General features: G+C 47.1%; 2 protein-coding genes across 2 annotated transcripts in view; both read right to left on the minus strand.

Annotated features, from left to right (window-relative positions):
* The window catches only part of LOC102241321 (serine protease 40), a 4,723-nt gene extending 1,204 nt beyond the window's left edge, over positions 1–3,519 (minus strand). The window contains exon 1 of the mRNA XM_014538642.1: positions 3,369–3,519. Coding sequence (XP_014394128.1) covers positions 3,369–3,413 — 45 coding nt within the window. The 5' untranslated portion in view covers positions 3,414–3,519. The remainder of the gene's footprint in view (positions 1–3,368) is intronic.
* A 673-nt stretch (positions 3,520–4,192) lies between these two features.
* Positions 4,193–7,381, minus strand: LOC106725885 (serine protease 40-like). The gene is made up of 3 exons (XM_014538641.1): positions 7,152–7,381; positions 5,165–5,314; positions 4,193–4,232 (listed from the first exon to the last, which is right to left on the minus strand). The coding sequence occupies exons 1-3, from the start codon at positions 7,379–7,381 to the stop codon at positions 4,193–4,195; spliced, it is 420 nt and encodes a 139-aa protein (XP_014394127.1).
* Positions 7,382–13,398: the final 6,017 nt, after the last annotated feature.

Below are 13,398 nucleotides of genomic sequence, written 5' to 3' on the forward strand. Positions count from 1 at the left end.
TTAGGGGTGACCAGGCTGGCAGGGGGGGCAGTTAGGAGCGACCAGGCCAGCAGGGAGGGGGCAGTTGGGGGCAACCTGGCCAGCAACGGGGGGCAGTTAGGGGTGACCAGGCAGGCAGGCAGGTGAGCAATTAGGAGCCAGCAGTCCAGGATTGTGAAAGAGATGTCCAAGGGATGATCCAGGGATAGGGTCTAAACCAGCAGCTGGACATCCCCGAAGGGTCCCGGATTGGGGAGGGTGTAGGCTGGGCTGAGGGGACCCCCATCCCGTGCACAAATTTTGTGCACCAGGCCTCTAGTAGACCTATAAGAATACACATGGAGCCCAGCTGGTGTGGCTCAATGGTTGAGCAACAACCTGAACCAGGAGGTCAAGATTCAATTCCTGGTCAGGGCACATGCCTGCATTGCGGGATCGATCCCCAGTGTGAGGTGTGCAGGAGGCAGCCAATCAATGATTCTCTCTCATCATTGATGTTTCTATCTCTCTCTCCTTCTCCCTTCCTCTCTGATATCAATAAAAAATATTATATATATATATATATATATGAATGCTCATGGAGACCTCTGGCAGCCCTCTTGCCCTCCCAGCTCTATGTGGGAGAAGGTATCATCTGAGGTTCCAAGGGGAAGCTTATGGCAGGCCTGGGGGCCTGGCCTGCAGACCTCTGGCTAAATCCTCAGCCAGGTACCGAACCCACCTGTGCCTTTGATTTTGCCTTATTAAGGTCTCTAGTTTTTCCTCAATTTCTTAGTTGAGCTTCTTTAGAAAATGCTAATCTGTTAGATATGCTCAGAGGAAAAGAGGGGATGCCCATGCCCAGGCGGGAGGGTGGTTGGAATTACAGGACAGCCTAAGACAGCAGTTCTCAACCTGTGGGTCGCGACCCCTTTGGCGGTCGAACGACCCTTTCACAGGGGTTGCCTAAGACCATCCTGCATATTTACATTACGATTCATAACAGTAGCAACATTACAGTTATGAAGTAGCAACGAAAATAATTTTATGGTTGGGTCACAACATGAGGAACTATATTTAAAGGGTCAGAAGGTTGAGAACCACTGGCCTTCTAGAAGAATTCTGGGGGCTCAAGTGCAAGACTTCAAGGCAGGTAGGCATAATGCTTTTATCTTATAGGCCAAAAAGTGGGAACCAAAGAAACACAGTACCCCTCCAGCCTTCTGTTGAATAAACATGACTGAGCACCCTGCATACACAGGACATAGAGAGGTGGCATACAACACAGACACAGACAATATATCACATATATTCAGATGCAAGATGTGGAACAAAAGCATCCAGTGGATAGAAAAGGGCTGCTCTAACTGGGCCATCAGAGAGCTTCTCTGAACTAAGACTGGAGGAATGAGCAAGGCCTGGCTCTGCGAGGTGCAGGCAGAGGTAGCCACTGTGCTTGGTGTGGGGGAGGTTGAGCAGTGGAAGGGCCAGCCCTCATGAGTGGTGTGTGTGTGTGTGTGTGTGTGTGTGTGTGTGTGTGTGTGTGTGTAGAGAACACTAAATGACACTCAGCAGGGAAGTGATGTGACCTGATACAGATTCTAAAAGAATGGTAGGATGGTTCTGAGACTGGGTGAGCACAGCCAGTAGCAGGGCATGAATCAGCAGAGGGAGACCAGTCAGGACACTACTGTAGCAGAAAGGTTTATGGAGACAGACAAGAAATGGTTAGGCCCAGGACTGGCAATATCTAACCCTTTATCTCCATCTAAAAAACAAAAATGGAGCAATACAAGAAGCCAGAATGAGTGCTGAGTGGTGGCTCCTTGGTGTGTGGAGGTCAGAAAGAGGAGGAGAGCATGAGACACAGGAAGAGCCACCCTTGAAGTCGGAGGGAAGCACTAAGGTATGCTGCTGAGCACCACAGGGGAAGGAGGTCTGATGTTGGATAGCAGCGCTATGAGAGAGAGGGGGGGGGCACAAAAGCTTCATGGAATGGGCTGAGGTGAGAAGGAGAAATGTGTAAGCAAGAGACGGCAAGTGCCAACAGCCCTGTGGTGAGCCCTGCTGGGACAGTGGTCTGAGAATCAGGACAGTGGGCAGGGGGTTGGGGGAGGAGAGAAGATGCACATAAGGTGTTTTAAGGTGGGAATCATGGCAGTATATATCTGAGCTGTTTGGAGATGGCCAGGGAGAGAGAGAAAGAGCTGGAAAGAAGGTGCAAGAGAGGGAGAGAAGACTGTAGGAGGAAGCCTGTAGTGGCCACAGTTCCAAAGGAGGGCATGGCTTCTCCAAGTTTGACTGTGGTCTCACTACCTTGCATTGGACTATCTACTTCCCTCTCTGAGCCTCAGTTTCTCCACCATAAAATTGAAAGATTGCACAGAATGAGAGAAGACATTCATAATACATAAATCCATAATAGCCAATTCAATAGGAAAGACAGAAGATCCCATAGAACTAATGGCAAAAAACTTGAATATATACTGTACAAAAAGGCAATACACATATAAAAAATGCTTATCTTCATCATTCACTAGAGAAATGCAAATTAAAAATCACGTGCAATGTTTAAAATAAAAATTGTGGACCACATAAAGTACTGGTGGCAATGTAGAGCAACCTGAACTTTTACCTGCTGTAGGAGTCTAATTGGTACACACAGGTTGGAAATCTGCCCTACAGCATTTATAAGAGGAACATGTACCTATTATATGGCTCAGTAATTCTGCTCCCAGGTTATACCCAACCAAAGTGTGAACCCATGTGCACCAATATACATGCACTAGGATGTTCACAGAGTGCTATTTGTAATGGTCTCATGTGGAAACTACCTAAATGCCACCAACACTAGAATGGATAAATAAAGTGATACTATATTCACACAGTGGAACACTATTCAGCAATAAGATAATATAAACTACACACAAGATGAATAAATCTTACAAACATAACAATGACTGAAAGAGACCCAATGAGAATGTGTCCTGTATGATTCCATGTATAGAAGTCCTGACACTTTTTTATGGTGCTTAAGAAGCCAGGCCAGGGTTAGCTGGGGGGAGTTAATGACAAGATAGGGATATAAGGAGGACCCTTTGGGTGCTGGTTCCAGGAGTGTATCAGTTTCTAAAATGCATCAGATGGCACACTTATAAATGGTGCCCTTTCCTATGAATGCTGTACTTCAACAAAGCTCTTTTAAAAAATGAAGAAAACAGATGGAGTGGACTCTATAGTGGCTTCTGTCCTTTGGCTCTGACACTTCTAACTGGGGTGGGTAAGAAATAAAAAACCAGAGGCTGAGGAGAGAGAGAGAGAGAGAGAGAGAGAGAGAGAGAGAGAGAGAACAGATGCCACAGGAGAGGAGAGATAGCCCCGACTGAAGATATGGAGCTGGTCTTACTTACTCGGCAGATGGACTTTCCAGTAATGAGGTCCCCGGCACACAGCATATCCTCATGTAGAGAGTATTTACTGGTGTTTGGCGATTGGAAATAAATTTTACAGACCTCGTTGTCTATGATGCCAACCTCTCCCTCCTGCAGTTGTGAAGGTGGAGGCAGGAACTCTGCAGGGGAGTGATAGTTTGGTCAGATATGAGGTGGAGCCTGGGGAAGAAGCCAGCTGCCTCTCTAACCTGTCTGCTGAAGAAGAGGTCACCATTCTGGCTAAGAGGATTGAGGAAGCCTCTCAGAGGATGTGTAAAGAGCGGTGGGGGGGGGGCGCGGAAATGTTCAAGGCAGACAAGAGAGCAAAAGTGAGCAGCATACAGTTGGAAGGACCAGGATGGAGGTCAGTGTGGTTGTTATGGGGGTGAAAAAAATTAGACACAGTCATAGCAGGATCCAGGGCAAGCAAGGCCTCCTCACCAGGTTGTGAAGTTTGGATTTTATTCTAATCATACTGGGAAACCACTGAAGGGTCTACTTAGATTTTAAGAACAATTAATCTGGCTGCTATGTGGGGCCAGAAGTAGAGGCACAGAGGGTGGAAGCTATGAGTCCTGGCTTGGTCAAGGAGTAGCAGTGATATACCTAGAAGATGCTAGATGGGGTTAGGTGGTATGACAAATAAAACATGGCCTTGCCTCAAGGAGCATCTGGTTTGTGGACACCTTTCCTGTAGATTCTATTTCCAGATACTGCTCACAGATCTGACCTGGTGTTCTCATGAGGCAGCACAGTGTTACAGTGACCGAGCACTCCTATAGAGTATGAGTTGTGTACGGCCCTCACATGTTCTCAGGGGCAGCCCAGACCAGCAACTGCAGTCTGGGGGTGGATGGAGTGGAGGGAGAAAGACAATTGAGTCCCTCTTTGATGGCAGCTGCTCCCTGTCCTGGTGGCAGCTCACTTCACTTCATTCCCCAACTCCCATCCTCTGACCAGCTTGGAGAATCTTGTTTGGTATGCCAGTGGTTCTTAATGAGTCCATCCCAGGAGGGTGTCTTTGGAAATGTTGGAAGTGGACAGGAGCAGGGATACTGGCACTGGCCTGCACAGCAAAGAAAGTCCTGTCCCCAATGCCTTCATGAGATGTTTTGCCAAATTTACATCCTATTTTTTCACTCAATGTTATGTTTAAAACAAAAGCATTCATCCCTGTGCAAAAATCTTTGCCCAACATTTCTCTTTTCTCCATCTAAAAATATACAAGCCCAGCAAGCAGGCAGAATGGGCAACTTTTACTTCAGTTAGAATAAAGAGAAGTGAAGTTCACAGAGGTAAAAGCTATAAATGTCCAATTCCACCACCCATACCAGAGAGCAGGCCTGCTTCATTTCCTGACTGCTGCCCAAGTACCTTCTGTGGCAGTAGGATTTCAAGAGGTGTTTGACAAAGCAAGCTCTGAAGGAGCCTGACCCAAGGAGGACCTGGGAGTCAGGGTGGAATCCTGAATGGCTCAAGTCGAAAAACACCCCAAGTTCCTGCTTCCAAAAGTTAGAGATACTCAGATTTTTTTGAACAACGAACTAAAGAAAACTTGAAGTTTTAGGACATGCTGTCAGGGCCCCATGGTGGCCACTGCACCCCCCTCCTCCTCAGCCTCACTCTCCTCATCTCCCCTATCCTACTCACCTTCCTCAGTGATCATTCCCCAGCCAGTTATCCAGCAAGAGGTATGAGGGGGCAACGTTGCATTAGGCTCTGGGAGGCAGGCAGGGAGGACATGGGAAGTAAAATTCACAGACCAATGTAGTTGCAATAATGCGATGTCACTCCCCATGATGTAGCGCTTATTAAAATCATCGTGGACGATGACTCGATATACCGTCATCTGCAGGCTGTGCTCGGTGGGATGCTGTAGCTTATGGTACCCTAGCAGGATCTTGTAGTCTGATGGCTCATGGGACCTATTGTGGAGAGGCTCCATTATCACCCATCTCCTCTGGGTGCTGGACCAGCACCCTTACTCTGACTGCTTTCCCCACCCACTGGTTAGTAATTAGAGCCCACCATTATTCCAGTGGTCTCTTTCTCCTCCCTTCCTAACATTCTCTTGAGGTGGTTTGATTGCTGTCCACAGCCTCAGGACATTTATCCTTTGAAAGTTACTGATGGCTTTCCCAGCATGTCCCAGAATCAAAGGAGCAGAGAATCTTAGTGCTGGAAACATGAAGTTATACCCCTTCATTTTTGAGGAGAGGAGACTTGGCTCATTCCCAACTTTGACCAGAACCCTTGTAAGGTCCCATACCCAGGAGTGAATATCAAAGACCCCATTTCCCATCCTAGAATGATTCATCCTCTTCCTTCCCAGTCCACACACACACCAATTTCTCTAAAGGCTGATCCCCATCTGGTGACAGGCACTCAACAAGTTTTTGTGGAGCCAATAGAGGAGTGTGTGGTGTCCTGCTTGTGTTGTCCCCTACCCAGACTCCCCATGCCTGAATCCTTCTTCCATAAGGCCCAACATCTGATGAGATCTACAGCACCTCTCTTGACACTTGCTCAGCATCTACCCTCTCACACATTATGGACTCTCTACCCTGTATCACAGTAGGTGGACTGTGTCTTACTTTTCTTATAGGATGAGAAGTTTCAAGTGGAGCCTTGCATCTCTACATCACCCACAGTGGGCTTCACATGGGGTCTGGCACCCATGTGTGCTGAATAAATGAATAGAAGTGGGGTCTCAAAGCCAGCTGACACCAGCAGCCTTGTCTTCCTGACATGGAGCATGATGACTTTATCACTCCCTCTGGGCACAAAATAAACCCAGGATACACCTGAGGAGCAGTCCACTCTCCTAACTGCACCCATCTCCCGGAACAGAGACCATCTTCTTTATTCCTCACTCTGGTCTGTGAGGACAGTGGTGACAACAGCTATTCTTAGGCACATAGTTCTACAGAGGTGAAAGAAAGAGCTGAGTTCTAGTTAGGTGTGCAGAGTCTTAGCACACCTCTAGAGAGGAACTGCCAAGTGTGCAAGTAGTCAGGACCCAGGGAAGTTTCAGGCAGTTGTGCTGGAGCCAGCCTTCAGACAAGAGGGCAAAATACTTGTTCACAATGGGCCCTGACTGATGCTCCCCACCCCCAGCCTTGGTACTGTCACTCTGACTTACAGCATGAAGCCTGTGCCAGGATGTGGCAAGGGACACTACACACCAACTACCATTTGCACAAGAGGAAACTGAGGCACATTGGAATCTTATGGGGCTATCTAGAGCTGGGCAACATATAGAAACCAGAGTCCACCTTGAGTTGAAACAGGATTTAGATTCCTAAAGTTTAGGAAAAATAAAGAATGAACTGGAGGCAATTATTTTGGAACTAAAGTCTGTTTTCCAGTATTTACTGATAATCATAATTAGAGCCAATTTCCATTTAGCTACTTAAAAATAATGTAGCTGAGACAACCACGCCATCTTGGTATATGTTATCACAATATGAAGAGGGGGGTGAAAAGAACATCCCCATGAGGAGAGATGAGGCAATTATCCTCTGTCCTAGGAGAAATGACTCAAGACAGTCAGAAGACTAGAGTCAGGTGGTGAACAGTGATGGTATTCCAGGTAGAGAGGACTGCAACAGCACCCAGAGACACCTGGTGGCAGCAAACTATCCCAGAACAAAGCCTAGAAGAAAAAAAAGCTGCAACCTCCTTTACCCTCTTCTTTTCTGGCCATTTTGTGCTCCCTCCCTTCCCACCCCCCAGCAGCTGCACCCCTGTGGGAAGACTCACTTTTGGAAACAGTGGGCAGCTGAGATCACCCAGAAGGCACTGATGAGGGCTGCTCCACAGATGTGCTTGCCATGGTAGAGCAGGCTGGCCTGCCATGGCCACCGCTGGTCAGATGCATTCTTGCCACCAAAGATCTTCCCAGTCACCACGGGCCTCCCACACACTGTGGAGATAGTCCCAGTCTTGAGGCACAGCCTTGCTGCCTCCATAAACCCAGAGTGAAGTGACATGGCCTATGTGACAAAGGCCACCTGGCTTCACTGGAGATGACAGCATTAAGGAAGCAGCTTGTGGGTCTGGAGGAGGGGGCAAAGGAGGAGGGGGGGCAGCCAGGTAGGTACAGATCAGAATAGCAGTGAGGAGGTCCAGGCTGGGCAGTGGCATTTCCCCAGGTCCTTCCCCAGACCGATTTCACTTAACTAATACACAACTGTTTGAAGTCCCAGAAACTGAGGACTTACAGAGGGATGCTGTTTGCTCAGGGCTACTGATAATGACCTGTTTGCACACCTCCCACCTCAGTACAATATTCTAGGGAGCCTGAGGCCAAATGATACATACTTTGCTTGATAACCCCCCTCTTGAAGTAGCACTTCCCATTCTTAAAATGAAGAGGCTGTGGGGGGCTGACAGAGACAGGCTAGTGCAGGACCTCTACTCCTGGCCTAGGATACTGAAATCTAGTGGGAAAGAGCTGCAGGGCAGAGGGGGCACCTTGGTCTCCCCTGCATCTCCCTCCCTCCATGGCCCCACCGCGTATGTTCCGCAGAAACCCAGGGACCTTAGAGCCCAACCCCCTTGGCTGCTGTTGAGGGTGGGACATGTCAAAGTGGGCGACCTGGGCTCCCTTGCCCTAGTTGCCCACTCACCAGCCCCGGCCTGAGTGGTCCTCGTGGGCTGGGCGGTGGTCCCCGCAGGCTGGGCGGTGGTCCCCGCAGATTGGGCGGTGGTCCCCGCAGATTGGGCGTGCAGCAGTAGTGGGCACAGCCAGAGAAGGGCCACAGCCAGGGCGTAGGCTGCCCACCAGCCTGGAACTGCACCCCCCACCCCAGCGTTCGCCATCAGATGGAGCGGACAGCACCTTGGCCACCACGCAAGGGCAGCTGGGAAACCGCCTCCTGGGGGTCGGTGGAGTGCACTGATCTGGACTCAGATGGCCTTGCGCCACATCGGAAGCTGCAGAAGCTGGTGTCAGGTCCAAGAAGGCAGTCCGCACTGGGAGTCCCCAGGCTAATAGGGGAAGCAGAAGGTACATAGGTTCCCTCTACCCACAGGACCCCAGTTTGGTGACAGAGTCATCAGGAAGTTATGAGGTAGACCCAGGAATATGCACTAGTTCATCAGAGGTCAGTTGCTTACATAATGTCACCAAATATTGCCAACTTGTTTTCAAGATCTGATGTAGTCATCTATACCATCTTCTATGACTAGGTCAGGCCCATGAAGGGTAATGATATCTCTTTCTGAAACTCACTAGTGCAATACAGCATGACATAATCAAGGAGAGGATATCTCTTCATACAAGTGTCTCCTCAACTCAGCAGCAGGAACTTATGGGTCAAGGGGAAGCGGGGTCCAACCTCTGTCCTCTAATAACTAGTATCCTTCCTAAATGCAAGATTATTCACTATATCTCAAGGTTCCCAAGTCTCTACCTATTACAGTATCAACACAAAATACAAATTCTCATCTGTTGGTGGAGGTCATCAATAGGACATGACCTCCAGTTGATCACTGAGCTGGACTTCAGCAATTGAAGGTTCCTTACCCCTCCCCTGTCCTTGGACTGTGCACTCAGCCAACTGTTCCCACAGTGGGAGCTGTTCCAAGGATGCAACCATGAGAGAGATAGGTATTGTTGAGACAATCTGGATGGTATATTTGACTGAGCCTAGGTATATTCTCTATATAGATTCTGGCAGGTGGAAGTGAGTCTTCTGGTTTTCAAATACGTTGCCTTGTTTATTAAACCTGCCACCTATCTATCTGGAGTAGTCTACTTATTTCTTCCATCTCTTCTTGCCCTCCATGTAGAGGGGCCAGTTTGTGAACCAACATCATCATCTAAATCTAAATATCATTATCTCATCACCTCAAAGTCCAAGATCTCATCATCTAACTCCTCAAAGTCAGGTGAGAATGAGTTTCCTAGTGATAACTATTTATTTTTTTAACATATTTTTTATTGATTTCAGAGAGGAAGGGAGAGGGAGAAAGAGATAGAAACATCAATGATGAGAGAGGATCATTGATCGGCTGCCTCCTGCACGCCCCCAACTGGGTATCGAGCCTGCAACCCAGGCATGTGCCCTTGACCAGAATCAAACCTGGGACCCTTCAGTTCACAGGCCGACGCTCTATTCACTGAGCCAAACCGACTTACTAGGCGATAACTATTTAAATACAGCTTTTAAGCACAATTCTTCCTCATCTATAGACCCATGATACTGAAGAAACTACCCACCCAACATTCCCAGCACACAGTGGAGGGACAGGCATGGGTCACAGACATTTCTGTTTAAAAAGGAGTGGTGGTGGATGGAAAGTAAAAGGAGTTACTGGTTCTTAAGTGTATACATGTATATATGAACAAAACTAATTCTCTCTCTGTGTCCAGATTTCATTTTAAGTTTCATGCTGTGATCTTTGTGACCAACTTCACTGTCCTTAGCAAACCTTCTAGTTGATGTTGGTCTGTGTTCCTTAAAATGTAGCCTTAAATATTTTTTTTAGAAACAGCCAGAATGGCCTGACAACTGAGATAAATATCAAACTGGTAAGAGTATCAATTAGGTAAGAGTATCAATTATAAGCAATCATTTATCATAAGACCACCAGGAGGGATGCCCCCTGAAACTATTGCATTCTTTGTCTCTTTGTCTTGTCAATCATTATACCTGAGTTATACTATAAAAGAAGTACTGTAATAGGAGTCTGGTAGTGAATAATAACTTAAGAAAAATTGCTGGGTCATCTGTCCACTCTGGCCCAATCTTCCTGTAAGTAAATTACCTTGTAATTCTGTTATTTTCTATGAAGTTGCTTGCTTCATCTTTTGGTCTGAAGATACCTTCTTGTTATGGTGGCCATTAGACTTTTGCCCCACAGTCAACAATAAGTTTTAATGTTTTTCTTTTTATTTTTTGTTAATCCTCACCCAAGGATATTTTTTTCCATTGATTTTTAGAGAGAGTGGAAGGGAGGGGGAGAGAGAGAGACAGAAACATCAATGTGAGAGAGACATATTGATTGGTTGCCTCCTGCATGCACCCAGTCCTGGGGTCAGGGATTAAGCCTGCAATCAAGGTACGTGCCCTTGACTGGAATTGAAACCATTACCCTTGAGTCTGTAGACACTCTAACCACTGAGAAAAACTGGCCAGGGCCGTTTTAATATCTTTCTAGGCAAACTTGATTAGATCTCAAGGCCTGGGGATGAAATTCTCTGCCACCTGGGAGAATCCAAGATGGCAGCAGAGTATGTTGAAGTTACACTCATCTCCTCCCAGAACCAACCTGGAATTATAACTAAAATATAGACTAATCAACCTAAATAGTCAAATGAAGATGAGCTGAGTTGTACTTTTATCACCAAGGATTTATAGAAGAAGCCACATTTTGATTGGTAGGAAGGTTGGAGATGCAAAAAGGGCTGGCCCTGCACCCACATGCAGCAGCTGAGAATCTGGAGGGATATCTTAGCTGCAAAGGTTTACTCCTGAGAAGCTTGGGGTTTTAACCCCACAGCGGGCTCCCCAGACCAGAACATCAGAGCCTGGAGGAGGCGCTCACATAACATCTGGCTGTGAAAATCAGCATGGATTCTGTCTGCCAGAGAGAGACAAATTCTGCTAGAAACCCTCCTGCCTTCTTAAAGGGCCAGTGCACAAAACCTCATTGGTAGCCACTCACCTTGGGTTCTGAAAAAGGAGGACAGCTTGAAGTGGACTAGAATTGTGTGAAGAGAGATTGGATTATGTGGCTCTGGGAAGACAGCTTGAAGGGACAACTGCCAGAGTACCTGTGCTGAGTCCCTCTCCCACACTGCCCACAGATACCATCTTTCTTGGGTTGAGCACTTCCCTCCATAAGGCATCAGCCTGATGAATGTAATAGCCCCATTCTCCCAACTCCCTGTGGCCCTACCCTGCAAAGCTCATACTCTGTGGATTAGTGAGCTACCTGGACAGTGGTGTTGAGGTCCAGGTGGACTCAGGGGGTATCAGAGACTGAGAGACTGAGTTATGTGGCTCTGGGGTTTCTCTCCCCCACTATTCCTGAGAGCCTGATCAGTCCTGCCTTCCCATGAGAAATCCACTAACCCTACCTCCTTGACTCCTGGAAGTCCTGCCCTGCAGAGCTTAGTGCTCTTGAGAAGGTCCAACCAGAATTGGGGACAGACTGAATTGTGTGGCTCTAGGTTAGGGGCCATTTTTCCCTCGCCTGCCCAACTAAAGCCACTGTTCCTGTGCAGGGCCATCTTTACACAAGGCCAAATCTTGGTCTATTTGGGCCTAATGAACTCTGCCAAGAACTCCCTGAGACCCCACCACCCCATCACAAAGGTCTTTGGGCACCTGGCATGTGGCTGCTGGCCTTGGTGTACCCTGTAACTTTTGCTGTGTCCCAGCACTGGCAACAAATTTGAATCTGTATCAATCTGGTGAACAGAACTTCTGCTAACCTGGTGACTCACTGAGAAACTACCTCATGAAACTCATATACTGCCAGAGGTTCTTTCAGTGATTGATACGAACAGGCAGCTGGCAGGCAAAGGCAAGTGGAGGCAGATCTCAGGTTGCTGTGGGCCTTTTGCTGACCTGACTCCCTAGGCTTAATACAGGTGGAAGCTGGTCTTGGTGGGCACCTTAGCCACTCCTATGCACACCAAGACACCCATAAATTGCGTATCCCTTTATAGCTCCAAACAGGTAGTTCAAGATCTGACAAAGGCAGCATCTGACATTGACCTGCACCAGAGTCCCTCCCATGAGATCCCAGAACCACATTAGAGCAGGACCCAATTAGCTTCTCAAGGAAGATTTTGGTAGGCACCAGACCCTGCTGGAGCAAATTTCACTTCATGTGGTCAGCATCCACACAGCAGCTTGTATACTGTGCTGGGAATCAATCCTCACAGTCAGCCAGCTGAGGGTCGACCCCACACATAAATGTGCACAGATACATAGCAATCAAGATTCAATTACAACAGGAAGGCTCACATAATCCACACAAAGGGCATTCCTGTAGTACCTTGCTTGGGTAATAAGGGAGACTGTGTTAGTGAGCCCCATAAAATACCTACTATAAAAAACTATACCAAGACTGGGGACATAGAAAATTTACCTAATACACAGAAACAACTACAGAGAGGCAGCCAAAATTAGGAGACAAAAATGCCTCAAATTAAAGAACAAGAGAAATTCCCCCCAAAAAACAACTAAATAAAATGGAGGCAAGCAATATAACAGATACAGAATTCAAAACAATGGTTATAAGGATGCTCAAGGAACTTAGAGAAAGAATGAATGAACTCATTGGGAACTTAAAAAAAAGAGATAGTAAGCATATTAAGAATACACCAGAAGGAATAAGCAGTAGGTTGTATGAAGCAGAGGATTGAATCGGCATTTCAGAATAAGAGGTAACAGAAAACTCCCAATCAGAACAGAAAAAAGAATTTTAAAAAATGAGAGTAGTTTAGGGGATGTCTAGGACAAGATAAAGAATAACAACATTTGCATCACAGGGGAACCAGAAGGAGAAAAGAGAGAGAAAGGGATTGAAAACCTATTTGAATAAATAATGATTGACAACTTATATAACCTGGTGTGGGGGCCCTGTCCAGAGTACGCCGGATGTTCAAGACCAATCTGAGCAAGGACACAGCAATCTTACTGTATACACTGCACAGGCGTGCCTTTCTATAACCCAAATACTGATGTTACTATTTGGCAAAAAGCCTCTTTTGTTTGAGCTTGTACCTAAGTTTCCACTGACCAGCCAGTTGTTGGCTGTTTTGTTGTAATAAAGCATGTCCCACTTGTCTGCTTGCACCTGAGTGTTCTTCCAATTTCCTGCACCCAGAAGGGTCAAGTCCCTGGCTGAGGAACTTGGTGTAGTAGTGGGCAGGATTCTGGGGTAAGTACCCCATCTATCCCATTGGAGGACATGTGGCCTCTGACTGGTTTATGGTATCTGGTAGCAGTGGTCCTGATGCCTTGGAAGACTGGGAGCAAGTTGAGGC

The sequence above is a fragment of the Myotis brandtii genome, unplaced genomic scaffold (assembly GCF_000412655.1).
Source record: "Myotis brandtii unplaced genomic scaffold, ASM41265v1 scaffold195, whole genome shotgun sequence".
NCBI lineage: Eukaryota > Metazoa > Chordata > Mammalia > Chiroptera > Vespertilionidae > Myotis > Myotis brandtii.

What these genes read in the sequence shown, in the direction of transcription:
- LOC106725885 (XM_014538641.1), bottom strand. Translation starts at nt 7,381, where the DNA reads ATGTCACTTCACTCTGGGTTTATGGAGGCAGCAAGGCTGTGCCTCAAG. An exon ending in GCTGCCCACTGTTTCCAAAA is followed by an intron (nt 5,315 to 7,151) that starts GTGAGTCTTCCC and finishes TCTCCACAATAG; the next exon opens with GTCCCATGAGCCATCAGACT. An exon ending in GGGAGTGACATCGCATTATT is followed by an intron (nt 4,233 to 5,164) that starts GCAACTACATTG and finishes ATCCACCCCCAG; the next exon opens with ACTGCAGTTGCTGGTCTGGG.